At 43.8% G+C, this 13,974-nt stretch overlaps 1 protein-coding gene across 1 annotated transcript; it reads right to left on the reverse strand.

Moving 5' to 3' along the window:
* Nucleotides 1-770: 770 nt before the first annotated feature.
* On the reverse strand, nt 771-13,664 carry VMA21 (vacuolar ATPase assembly factor VMA21). The gene is made up of 3 exons (XM_033944221.1): nt 13,540-13,664; nt 4,451-4,560; nt 771-1,929 (listed from the first exon to the last, which is right to left on the reverse strand). Exons 1-3 carry the CDS (start codon nt 13,596-13,598, stop codon nt 1,787-1,789), a joined length of 312 nt encoding a protein of 103 aa, XP_033800112.1. The 5' UTR covers nt 13,599-13,664; the 3' UTR covers nt 771-1,786.
* Between the last annotated feature and the right edge of the window lie 310 nt (nt 13,665-13,974).

Raw genomic sequence — 13,974 nt, forward strand, 5'->3', positions numbered from 1 at the left:
GCAATTAAGGAAAGATTTATAAACTATGAAAGAGTTTCACCTCATGCAAAATTGTGATTTAGATTCTAATCTAAAGTATCAACTGCAAGAGACAAGATTTTGGTGTAGTCCTCTAGGCTTTTTTGTAGAGGGGAGAATCAATATCCGACTTGTGCCTGGAAAACTTGTGCCTTAAGTGACTGGTGGTCGTGTCTGCATCTGCAACCGCCTTCAGCTCTCACCTCCTCCAGCACCGGACACAACTGCCATCTTACATCAAGCAGTCACCGCCAGGAGAGGTGCCGAATTTCGCAAGAGTTCACAAGATTATATACACACGCACAAGCTGCACTGCCTCCAATGGTTACCTTACATCAGGGGTGTCAAAGTCCCTCCTCGAGGGCCGGAATCCAGTCGGGTTTTCAGGATTTCCCCAATGAATATGCATTGAAAGCAGTGCATGCAAATAGATCTCATGCAGATTCATTGGGGAAATCCTGAAAACCCGACTGGATTCTGGCCCTCGAGGACCGACTTTGACACCTGTGCCTTACATTCTGGAACGTTGCTCGCCTCACTGCTGTAACCTCACTCAAGTGCTTTCCTGCGTCTGTACGCGATTGTCCTCTCCACTCCACTTCACAATCACGTTCAGATGCAGGAAAGCGCTTGCGTGAGGTTACAGAAGTGAGGCGGGAAACGTTCCAGAACAATGGTAATATATCAAGGGCCTCAAAATAGTGCCTGGCGGGCCGCGAGTTTAACACCACTGTTCTAGAACTATGAAATCATGAGGATATCAGAGGTTTGGGTTTTTTGGGCTTTTTTTTTTTTTTTTTTGGGGGGGTGGTTAAATTCCAATATAAGTTTTGTTATGGAGAGCAGGGTTGGAGAGAACTTGTGAGGTGATGGCTGCTTCTTCAGTCTGATTGGGGGTGCAGGGAACAGTTTCATCCCTAGTAAGATCTGAAAGGCAGCCAAAGATCTCACGGAGAAAGCAAGAACTGCACAAATGTCAAGTGAGGCAGGGAGGTGAGAAAATAGAAGAAGTGCAGGAGATGAGACTTATAAAGACAAGAGGAGCAAAACTGAAATAGAGGAGGGAGTGAGGGCTGCAGGGGATGTCATGTACAGGATTTTTTTTTTTTTTTTGGGGGGGGGAAGGCTGGGAAAGGAAGTATTGATCCTGCATGGCATGTAAATTCTGGAGGAGTTTAGAACCCAAGGTAACTGAAGGCCTACCAACTCCACAGTTCAGATTTACAGCATCTTGGTACAGGTATTTGTTCTACTAGTTCTGAATAACCTTAAGACCCTCTGCTGGAATTCTGGTGTGGTTCTTCTTGGAACAGGATATTAATCGCTTCAAAGAATCTCTGGCCAGTCTTCATAAAGGCCGCATACATGTTCGCTCAGTCTCTTGCCTTTGCTTGCGTGTCATGCACTGGTACTTTCAGGTCTTCAATATAGATTTGCAGCATAATAAGTTTTTCAGGAAAATAATCGTTTTCAAAATCACCATGAATCAGCAGAAAAACAGAGCATTAAAAGCAAACTTTAGTTACTTTGCAGCTTCAAATAGGTAACTCACAAGTGAAGCTGCAACTGGAAACAAACCTCACAACAGAATGATATTTTACTAAGCAAGCTAACAGATTGAGCTGCAAGGGTCAAAACAGATATAGAAATGTCCAGTTTAAAAAATTACCCTTCGTGGTGAAACATACAGTTTCTTCCATAGGAGGAGTAGATGACCTTCACGAGCTACATTGCCATCTGTGTAAAATCTGTATCCAAATATCTAAAGTTAGTCCTGTTTGCCTTCACGCCACTGCCGAGATCCTTCGTTCCACGCTACATAGACAAACATGGCCAACACCACATGCACTGCAACCACTGCCACTATGGCAGCATAGAAATAGCTGTCTCTGTTGGACATTCCAAAGGTACCTGCAAAGTAAAAGTATTGGATAGTCATCTTTTAGTAGACTCAAGCTACACCAGTTCTGTTTTATATATCGTATATACTTGAATATAAGCTGAGATTTTGGGGCCAAAAAATGGCCCAAAAATGGGGGTTTCAGCTTATATTCAGGCCATCGCCTACCCATCCCCCTCCTGGACCTATTACAGGCCTCCACAGGGCCTGCTGCAAGACACGGTGGTCCAGCGGTAGACTGGAACATAAGTGATCCAACCTCCCCCCCTCCCCGCACACCCCCCATAACTCCTTTCTGCCTCCTGTGCCTTCCGAAATTTACAATCACACCTCCTTCCCATACCTTTTGGGTCCCTGGTAGCCAGCTGGTGCACGGAGCAGGAAAATGTCTGTGAACTGGCTGGCTATCAGGGACCTCAAAGGTACGTGGGGGAGGTTTGATTGTCAATTTCAGCAAGCATAGGAGGCAGAAAGAATTCCTCCTATCCCGCCCACTGCAAGGCCGCGGGGAAATGGGGGGATGCGTGGGTTGGTTTTTTTATTCAGTTGGGACAGGAGACAGGGATTCCTCATATCCCAGCCCACTGTTGGACCACTGGATCCCGCGGCAGGCCCGGTGGAGGCTTGCAAGGCATCTGGAGAGAGGTAAATGGTACAGGGCAGTGAGGGAGGGAGGGTGGGACAGGGTTCAGAGCCTGGCAAGGAGTGAGGGGGGCTGGGTGCAGAGCCTGACAAGGCAGGGCACTTGAATATTAAGCCCCTGTCTTATATTTGAGTCAACCATTTTTCCTCCTTTTGAGGGGAAAAATGGGGTCACAATTTATATTCAGATCGACTTATATTCACGTATATGGTAATCTTGCAACTACATGATTTAACAGCATTCTCAGAAGATACTCAGAATATAATTAACACTAGGTCAACTTTGTCAGTGACAGCTAAACATAAATCTGATTAAATCTGTTTAACTTTCAAAATCCTATATGGTATCCTCCCTCCCTTTATCCCTCTTTCTTGGAATTCCTCAAACCCTAATACCACCAGATCCTCCCACAAATTAAAACTATCCTTCCCCTCGCTAAAAGGCATTTCCCACACAGGAAAGCTAGGGACCTCCCTCCACTTCAAAATCACTGAGCTCTGGAACAACCTTACCTCCCCTCTTCGGAACTTGAGCTCTCTCCAAGTTTTCCGCAAACATCTGAAAACCTGGCTTTTCTCAAAAAATGTAAGTCTCCCTCCAACTTAGGAATCAAGGAAACTCTTATATCTTGGCATTCCAAGTCCTCTAAATTTTTTTCACACTTCTACCTCTAACCCTCTGTTGTAGTTCCTTCCTATTTCTCCTACTGTAAACCGCGTCGAGCTCTACGAACGTGGAGATGATGCGGTATACAAACCTAAGGATTAGATTAGATTAGATTATAAGAAATTTGTTGTATTTGGGTGCCCTGTTCAGCTACTCTCTTAAGCTAAGTTAAAAAACTAATTAACTTGATTGAAAACAATTGAAAAGTTTTAAAAAAAGATGGAAATAAAAATTATTTATAAAAATTAAATTAAATAGGATGGTGGTTGGAATATGACCATTGAGGAGGCCAGCTACTTTGAATTCTACACCGTAACAATTCTGAACAAGTGTGGATATAGCCCTGAGGTCTATTCCTCTTCACCTCAAGAAGTGAAGATATTACTCCAGAAGGGGTGCAAAGTGTTTTGAAACTTTTAAGAAGTGAGCTAAGGTGTTGATCAGGAAACTCTGTTGATCATTAATATAATCTTTGAATGTGAAGATTAGATATGGCCTTTGATTAGAAACACTTCACATGAAAGTATATATAAAAAAATTTGCCATTTATCTCTGGAATTAAGATTATAGCATTTTTATTGGCCAAACTTAATAATAATTTTTTGATTAGCTTTCAAAGATAACTGTTCTTCAGAAGAGAAATCTGATCTGAAGAAGGGTTACCTTTGAAAGCTAATCAAAAAATATATTGAAAATATATTATTAGGCCAAAATTAAGCTTTATCAAGGATCCCCTTTTTCGTGCCTTGACACCATCAGCCCTTGGGGGATCCTTGATAAAGCCTAACATTGGTGAAACATGTCGGATTATTCCCCCTGGCTAATGGACATGACTATTTAAAGATAAGTTAATTTATTCATAAAAATTTAAAGAAGAATGAATTTAAATAGTCAATATTATAAATGCACATAAATAAGCTAATGAATGGGGAGCGTAAAGCTTAGCGCGATGAGATGGTTTGAGTGCTAAGTGGTTCTGCTGAAGCTCTGAAAAAATTAATAGAATATTTTTTTGATACCTGAAGGACTGTTTTGTGGTGGAAATTTGGTTGAATGCTTTGGGTGATTATTGTAGCCTGTAAGAGCTAATTAATAAAGTGCATTCTGGACAGTCCACTGCCGAGTGATCGAGATCTTTTCTTCGCAACTCTTGTATTTGGGTTAGAGGAAGAACTGTAACAGGACTGGTGGCTAGACCCTATTCCCTTACAGCGATGAATTACCTTCAAACACATAACTCTTTGAAGTGAAATACAGTCCAATGGGCAACGTGATCATTAACGCTGTGAAGAAGAGAAGCGTCTTTAGAATGGATACTAGCGAGCCTTCAGACCTGGAACAACAACAACAAAAAAAAACCCACACCATGTCAAACAGGACTCAAAACAACTGTAACAAGAAACACATTCAGTGAACAATCTAATTTAAGGGTATGTCTCTCACTAGAATAAGATGACTATAAATTAAGAAAGCAATTGCTCTTTATCATACCACAAACACTGTTGTAGTGCCTATCTCATGCAAAGAATTGTCAAACAGATCCACAAGAACCCTAGAGACCAAGTTCTGGTCACACTATTCTTATTAATAAAGTAAGTGTGTTAACAATGATAGACCACACATAAAAACAAAAACTGGAAAATAAAAGGTGATATCAATTAAAACTTCATAAACCCAATACAAAAAGATACTTTGCAACTAATGAGGAAGGACGTCAAAAGATCTGCATTCCCTATCACACATAAACCATTAAATTCTACTGCTTTGTCACCTTCTGATCACCCATCCATCTCTCCCCTCTGTTCTCCATCCATTCCTCACCCCCTTGACATACACCACTTTCTCCTTGAAGTCAATAGAATGCTTTTACAGTTTTACTTATAAATTTTGATATCATCCTTTGTTCATAATGTCCTGTTTGGCCTCCAAAAACTAATCAAAACACGCACTGAACCCAATAAGTATCAGCTTTTTTTTATTTATTTTTTTATTATTATTTATAAGATTTTCAATTTTAAATACAAGCATTGCTTTTAGACGATGAAATTATATTCAATAAAACTTATAAAGAAACATTAATTATATCTTATTTAGTCCACAAAAATGAAGATCAAGAAAAGAAATAAACTCCCAAATGGAAATAAGAAAATTAGTTAAAGTCACGGCATTAGATTCCCGAATTACAGCTAGCTGGCAGGTCATATATCACTAGACATGGTTACCAACCTTTCTTTTGATCCAATAAATTCCAAAAGTTGTTTAGGCTCAAAGAAAAGAAAATTCTTACCTTGATAAGTTACATAACACTTTGCAGGAAATTTAACAAGAAATGTAGCTCCCAAAGCAAGAGTTCTTGGCCTCAAGGACAAGAACTCCTTCCTGGTGTCAGGTCAAAAGCGACAATTGAGCGCAGCGCAGAGGTGCGTGCCGCAGAAAATTACTGTTTTTATGGCTCCGATGGGGGGGGCGTGGGGGGAACCCCCACACTTTACTTAATAGAGATCGCGCCGCGTTGTGGGGACGTTGTGGGGGGTTGTAACCCCCCACATTTTACTGAAAACTTCACTTTTTCCCTGTTTTTAGGGAAAAAGTTAAGTTTACAGTAAAATGTGGAGGCTTACAAGCCCCCAAACGCCCCACAACGCCGGCGCGATCTCTATTAAGTAAACTGGGGGGGCTCCCCAACAAAAACCCCCATCGAAGCCCCTAAAAACTGTAATTTTCTTCGGCGCGCGCCTCCGTCTTGTGCTCAGTTGTCGGTGCGCGCCTTTGTCTTTCGCGGGGTTGTCTATGAACCCTCCTTCCTACATCTCTGGGTCCTCTGAGCTAAAATCAGCTTTTTTTTTATATCATTACCTATTCCTAATGGGATCTCAGTGGGACATGCAAACCACAACTTACTATCACAGGTAAAGATCTCTTTGGGGCAAAAATTAAGAACTGTATCTGCTCCGTTACTTTAATAAAGAACACAGTTAAGGCACCAGCTACAAACCACCAGTTTTTAGTTCCGGAGTGACTAACATTGCACGTGCTCACAGCAGATTTCCACTCCTCTGAGTAGTCTTCAGAAATTTAAGGTCGCATTAAAGACCCAGCTTTCCATCCGGGCTTTTGCAAAACTGAGGGAGAGGGTGCCTGCCCCTATGAGTTGAAGGCATCATTTGTTATCTTGGTGTTTTATATCCCACCAAATCCCATCTAATGATAGTTTACAATAAAGAGACCAGACATACAGTAACTAGGAAGTAATTTTACTATTAAGATGTAAGGTAATATTATCTGACACCACTCAAATATATTTAGAAAAAAAAAAACCCCAACATGCTTTCAGCTCTCTGCAAAAAAATTAAATGATCAGAGGGCACTCAGAGATAAAGGGAAGGAGTATGCCATTTAATATAGCCATAAAAGGAAATGACCTTCTAAAGCTTTTTTAAAATCATACCTCTCAACTTAGGAAAAAGCATTTGTGCTTCCTTTACTGCTAATTTATCTCATCTTGTCTCAGGGCCCTGTAACACTCGAGCTTTAAACTGTCTGTAATGACCTTATTGACTGCCTTGATTTTTTTTTCTCTTTTTTCAGTCTGTAAATTATTTTGATAGATAGATATATGTATTAGAATTCTAAAAAGTCATTCATGAGGAACCAAAAAAAAAGCATTTACTGTAATCTTAAATACCAACAAGAGCTGGTTCTACCTATTACAAACTGAACTCCGACTGGCTTTATTTATGTCAAAACAGATCCACTGGACAGGTAAGACATAGCCCATTTGACTTTGAAAAACCAAAAGGTCAAAGCAATGATCATTTCCCTAAATGAGAGTCATTTACTTTTACTAAAACCCTGTCCAGTTCCTTTGAAAGGTGCACTGCCCTCACAGTGCAAAAGGCGGAGGAAGGGGCAGAGCCAGAGATGAAAGTGCCCCAGTAGGAGACATGTTTTACGCTTTGTTAGAACAAAAAGACTTACTGCAAAAGTAATATATGAAGAACATCTAAGATAATAAAACCCTAAGCGCGCATGCACACTCCCACCATGGTGTTCCGTTTTCCATGAGCTGTAGGGCCCCGCGGGCAAGAGTGCGCATGCGCGCTTCTACTCCCTCCCTCACTGTAACTTCGCCGCCGTCGTGGCCCCCTCCCCGGCGCACATGAGAATATCTCTCTCTCTCTCTCCCCCGAGGCGGATGTCAGCCGCGGCGGCCGAGCCCGGAGCCAATGTAGATGGCTGAAGCCTGGCTGGAGGAGAGGCAGGAGGTGATGGATTCGGGGGAGGGAGTGGGAGAAGGGAGAGATGTTGGACTCAAGTGAGGAAAGGAGAGACAGATGGATGAGAAGGACAGAGGGGCTACTAGGGGGACCAGGAGAGATGGTAGGGGATAGGGAGAGATAGACTTCAGGGAGTGTGGAGGGGGCAGGAGAGAGAGATGGCCTTGGGGAAGAACAGAGGGGGACAGGAAAGGGAAAGATGGCAAAAGGGGTGAAACAGGGTCAGAGAGAGATGGTAGAGGGTGTGAAAGGGGGAAAGGGAGAGATGGAAATGGTAGGACCACTGCTGCTTTGGGGCACTGAGGGAGGAAAGGTTGGTATGTCAGGACCGCTGCTGCTGCCTCGGGTAAGTAAAGACCCTGTCAGGTGATAAATGCAATGGAGGATCTATGAAGGCCAAAAGGGTACAAAGGAAAGGTGAAAGGTGAGGTGGTGGGACTGGGATCAGTGGGAGGCAGGGTCTGGGCATGATAGAGGCAGGGCATGGGTGGGGTCGGAGTCAGGGTCAGGGTATAGGTGGGGCTATTCTAGCATCCGTTACTGTAACGAATGTAACGGGCTAAAACACTAGTTGTAAAGAATACCTCTGGAGTATACCTTTCTAATCTTGCCAGAGAGGGGATAATGCAGAATGACTCATTTTAATATGTGTTCAACATCTGGAAGAGAAAGTTCTTAAGTAGCTTGTGCCAATAACCAAGGAAGGCATCAAGGACTGTCTGCTGTTTTTATTTTGTAAACTGATTTGACTATATTAAGTGAAGGAATATAACTATTATGGAACTGCAATATATCAAGTGCTGTAGGCAAATCAAATCAAATCTGTATTCTTTTCCTGGCACGGGTTTCTACTTTTTAAGCTAAAGAGCCAGTTACAACATCATCTGGGGAAATGTAGAAAAGCAAGATTTTCAATGCAGTGAGTGGTCAGAAAAGTGCTTCCTCAAAGACGTACCCTTAATGTGACACCTATTGGCTCTTCTACAATGGTACAGAAATAGCTACATCCTGTATTATAGCCATTTCCACCTTCTAAAAGGACAGACATGTACTACTAATTATTTCTATAGCGCTACCAGACGCATACAGTGCTGTACAGAGTCACAAAGAGTAAGAAACCAGTCCCTGCTCAAAAGAGCTTACAATCTAAACAGGCAAGACAGACAAACAGGATGTCATAGACACAGTTAAGGGGAACGGTTAATCTGCTGGCTGGGTTGGAGAGCACAGAGGAGTACAGGACAACCAAGCCATTGTGACATCACTGATGAGGTGGCTCTTACTGGTGGAATGAGGCATTATGACATCACAATCTCAGCTCTGCTTCCCAAAGACTGAAACTCTTCACACTATAGTTGACTCGAATATAAGACGGGGGCTTAATATTCAAGTGTCATGCCCTGCCAGGATCTGCACCCAGTGTCCCTTCCCTCACGCCCTTCCCTGCCAGGGTCTGCATTCAGCCCTCCTCCCTGCCATGTTCTGCACCCAGCCCCCTTCCCACCAGGCTCTCCAAGGCTCTGCACCCAGCCTCCTTCCCTACCAGGCTCTTCACCTAGCTCCCTTCCTTCCCTGCCCTACCAGGCTATGCAGCCAGCCCCCCCTCACTCCCTGCCAAGCTCTGCAGCCTGTTCCACCTTCCTACCCTGTAACCCCTCTAGTGGTAGGCCGGGACAAGAGGGATCCCTCTCATCTCCCATCCCGGCCACCTAATAATTTTTTTTAACTCCCCCCTCCCACACCTGTCTGCCCACCCACACATACCTTTTATGCAGGTTTTAATCCCTGGTGGTCCAGCAGTATGGGTCAGGAGCAATCTTTCCACGTTCCTGCCCTGTGCCGAGCCCCTGCCTCCGATCTCACGGCGCACCCCACAGGACCAAGTTATTCGTGCTCCCTGCTTGGCCCTGCGCCACTCTCCGATTGGCTGCCACCAGTTCTCGTCCCGCGAGAACTGGCGGAAGCCAATTAGAGAGCGGCACCGCTGGACCACCAGGGATTAAAACCTGCAAAAAAAGTACACGCGGGTGGGCACAGGCGGGAGAGGGGGGAGTTAAAAAAAATTGTTAGGTGGCCGGAATGGGAGACAAGAGGGATCCCACCTGTTCCAGCCTACCAAAAGCCTGCATGAAGTCTGGGAGGGGGTGGGGGGGGTTTGGGTGATGACCCAAATATAGGACGAGACCCCCATTTTTTTGGCCCCAAAATCTCATCCTATATTCGAGTATATATGGTACTATTACAATGAATTATTTCTATAGCACTATCAGACTTACGCAGCGCTGTACAGAGTCACAAAGAAGACAGTCCCTGCTCGAAAGAGCTTACAATCTAAAGAGGCAAGACAGATAAACAGGATGTCATGAATACAGTTAATCAGCTGACTGGGTTGGTGGGCAGAGGAGCAGGGTTAAGAATTGAAAGCTATATCGAAAAGGTGGGTTTCCAGTCTGCTTTTAAACAAGGGAAGGGGCTTGATGGACAAACTCGGGTAATTTATTCCAATTTAACCAATAAGGAATGCCTCATAGGAGCAATAATAAAAGTGTTTTAAAACTAATTTGGCTCTATGTTATTTGATGGGAAATTCTCAGACTGGGAGACTGGGACTAGCGGTGTGCCCTAGGGCTCGGTACTTGGGCCCATCTTATTTAATATTTTCATAAATGACCTGGAGGATGGAACATCTAGTGAGCTCATCAAGTTCGCAGATGACACAAAGCTATGCCGGGCAAGGAGAGTGAGGAACTCTAGAGCGACTTGAGTCGATTGGAAAATTGGGCAGATAAATGGAAGATGAAGTTTAATGTGGAAAAATGCAAAGTTATGCACTTAGGCAGAAAAAATAAGGAATACAAGTACAGTATGTCGGGTGCAACTCTAGGAAAAACCGAAAGGAAAGGGACCTTGGCGTATTAATCGATAGGACCCTGAAGCTGTCGGTGCAATGCGCGGTGGCAGAGAATAAGGCAAATAGAATGCTAGGCATGATAAAGAAGGGAATCACGAGTAGATCGGAGAAAGTAATACTACTGCTATATAGAGCGATGGTCAGACCACACTTGGAATACTGCGTCCAGCACTGGTCTCCATACCTAAAAAAGGACTTAAAAAGTACTTGAGAGGGTGCAGAGACGAGCAACGAAGCTAATAAAGGACATGGAGAACTTGGAATATGAGGAACGACTTAAGAGACTGGGATTGTTCTCCCTTGAGAAGAGAAGACTGTGAGGGGATATAATCGAGACTTTCAAGATACTGAAAGGAATCGACCAAATAGAGCACGATAAAAAATATTTACAATGTCTAATGTGACATGGACAAGAGGACATGGACTGAAGCTAAGGGGGGACAGGTTCAGGACAGATATCAGGAAGTTCTGCTTCACGCAACGAGTGGTGGACACCTGGAATGCTCTCCCGGAGGAGATAATTGCGGAATCCACCGTTCCAGGGTTTAAAGGTAAGTTAGATGTACATCTCCTTATGAGTGGCTTAAGGTAACATAGGTAAGGTTAAGCTAGATGCGCATCCCTTATGAGAAGCTTAGAGTATGGGGACTAATACTATGCCAGGGTACACCTGGCGGGGCCTCCGCGTGTTTTTATAATGGCTTGCCTCTACGTTCAGCTGTTTAAACGCCCAGACCACTACTAAGTCTACACTAACAACATATAATCAACCTAAAAAAAGCCTAACTCCCAAACGCCCAACACAAGAGCTTTTAGGCGAAGGAGGAGCCAGTCCTTCACCTCCAACCCTTTTCCCGCCTCTAAATATGCCTCTTTTCGCAATATGCTTTGGTTTTGGGTACTTGGACGATCTGGCTTTTTGATCGTCCAAGTACCCATTTAGGCACTTTTTAGACTTTTTTTGTTTTGATTAAGAGCCCCATAGTATTTAAATGTAGTCAAATAATGTTAATGAGATCATTTCCTAGTCCCTCCTATTGCTCAGAGAACTACATACAAAACAAAGCCGCCCTTACTGCTGACACCAGCTCAGAGCCAGCACTGGAGTGTTTAAAAAAAGGATTTCCCACTCTTTTCTTTAAAATTTGCCAGTCTGCATTTAATTTGGAAGAAGAAGGTCATACAAGCCCCTAAGTGCTGGTAGAGAGAGATAAATTTGTGCAAGACAAAGCAAGTCCAAAAGCACACATTGACACCTGTTTCTTGCACTTAAATATAAGCTTTTCAGGTGAAAACAAAATTTAAACACTTATATTTAAAGGTGCAGAACAGTGCCAATGTGTGCTTTGCTTCCAGTTTGCCTGGCACATGCATACAAGAGTTCTGCTTACCATGAAACTCTTGTGCACATGCACCAGGCTTGTTCCTCCTTCTTGCTTTCAGTCAAACAATGCAAATATCATAGAAACATGATGGCAGATAAAGGCCAAATGGACCATCCAGTCAGTACAGTGAAAAAGATTAACCAAAAATAATGAGATCCACACAAGGTTAATCAACTGGAGATAATTATTTAATTAATGAAGGAAAGAATCTCAGAATTGCCACTCCAAGGATCATAATGGTATCATCCATACAAGGAATTGTGGCATGGGTATCTTTCATATATACTAAAAGACTTTCTTTGTCAATTTACTTGATTTAATAAATTATTGCTACTCAAACATTAAGTTCTTCTTATTTACTTTATCTTTTTTGTTTTTGTCTGTGCATATAACACCAAAAGAAACATTTATTATAGTCTCAACCAAAGGTTCTAGACCTTTCAGCGCTATATAAGTGATAAGTAGTAGTTGATGTTTAATCTCGCAGTATTACAATTCGTTTGTTTAAGAAAAATTATCCAAAGAAGCCTAAAAAGAAATCTAGTGCATCCAACCCCAGTGAGCATAAGAATACTTCTGTTCTGCAAGTCCTCCTTGGACTTCCCAAAATGAACAGTTTCCTTGACTTCTTGGCGTTCTGAACTTTGAAATGACCACCACTATTACATCAACTCATTCATAATTAGTTAATCTATTATATTATCTAGATCAGTGTTTTCGCAATCTGTGTGCCGCGGCACACTAGTGTGCCTCCTGAAATTTCAGGTGTGCCGTGGCACACTGGGGAAGAGGAGCGGTGCCGGCGACTGCCTACAGGACATGCCTCTCGTGGCGAGAGACACGTCCTGTAGAAAATCAGTTGGCGACAGTGGCTCTTCTTCTTTCTGGCCCTCTTCCCTGCTGGCACCTCATTCTGGCGACTTGGGGCCCATCTGGAGGGCCTTCGCGCACACGAATGATGTCATCATGGCAATGCCCATGCACTTCTGGATGCCTCGAGCCACAGTCACTACATTTAGTGTCGCGGCTCGAGAAAGTTTGCGGGACACTGAGGTAGATGTTTAGGTCTGAGAATTTTAATCATACTGATGCTACGTTGCTTTGCCTCCCAACAAAAGGCCTAGCAAAACAAAATAAAAATGAGGAGGAAGGAGGGATTCAGGTAGTCAAGCATAGGCATATTTTATTTACTTTTTTAATAGCTACATGAAAAGAGATCCAGAACACGTGGTTTCAGCTCACCCACACTGTGATAACACGCATGCGCGCACACACACTCTTTGACCCTCGCAACTTCCAGGCCCTATAGTGAGCAGCAGACAGAATGACAAATAGAGAATGACAAGGTGACAGAATTCATCACCGTCCCCGCGGGAAACCATCCCCATGTCATTCTTGAAGAATCAGAGCATGAAGAGCCCAACCACTGACCCTCAAACCTTGCATTGAAGAATGCTGGTGTAGAAGGACTGAGGTTGAGATTAGACGCTTTTCCCGCGGTTATTCGCGGGGACGGGACCAGTGATAAAGTCTATCACCGTGTCACTCTCTACACGACACTACAGGAAAACAACCCAGAAAATCACAGAGTCCTCCCTCCCCCCACTCCGGGCTCTGCAGGCCTCGACTTCAAATAAGGGATCGGGAATGATAAGAGAGAGCAACAGGGAGAAGGGGCAGCCGCTCACTGACTACGAGGAGGAAAGGGGGGGGGTGCAGCGTAGGACAGAAGCGCTTACGATCGTAAGTCCTGCGGCGGTAAGGCAGCGTTCAGGGTCTCCTTCCCCACTGGCTCCATGACCGCTCGTCTTCTCCTTTCACCGCTCAGCTGTCGCTCGTCATGTGACCGCCCCCAAGACGCTTTGAGAACAGCTCAGCGCACGCGCGCGGCTGCGCGATCGTAACAGCGCCATGCGTTCCAAACCTCGATCCGAAGTAGCCCCACGCCCAAGCCTTTGGTAGAGCATGGCTCCTGCCTGGTTAAAAGCCCGAGGCGCGTGCATACACTCCACTCGTGGGTGCCTGTGTTCTATCTGGCGTTTTTCAGGTGATATTTCTGTTTGCGAAAGTGAAGATTAATAATTTGGCCCAATGATCTTCGCTAATTTTTAAGTGAGGGGTGTTTGGGGTCCAAAAGGGTTGAAGAAGAGCCGACAATTATCTTCCTACTTGGG

The sequence above is a fragment of the Geotrypetes seraphini genome, chromosome 5 (genome assembly GCF_902459505.1).
Source record: "Geotrypetes seraphini chromosome 5, aGeoSer1.1, whole genome shotgun sequence".
Classification (NCBI taxonomy): domain Eukaryota; kingdom Metazoa; phylum Chordata; class Amphibia; order Gymnophiona; family Dermophiidae; genus Geotrypetes; species Geotrypetes seraphini.

Bases quoted from the DNA above. Each gene is read 5' to 3' on its own strand.
- VMA21 (XM_033944221.1), bottom strand. From the start codon at position 13,598: ATGGAGCCAGTGGGGAAGGAGACCCTGAACGCTGCCTTACCGCCGCAG. The intron at 4,561-13,539 runs GTAAGCGCTTCT...TTGTTGTTCCAG, and splicing joins CCGCCGCAGGACTTACGATC to GTCTGAAGGCTCGCTAGTAT. The intron at 1,930-4,450 runs GTAATTCATCGC...TTTACTTTGCAG, and splicing joins AAAGAGTTATGTGTTTGAAG to GTACCTTTGGAATGTCCAAC.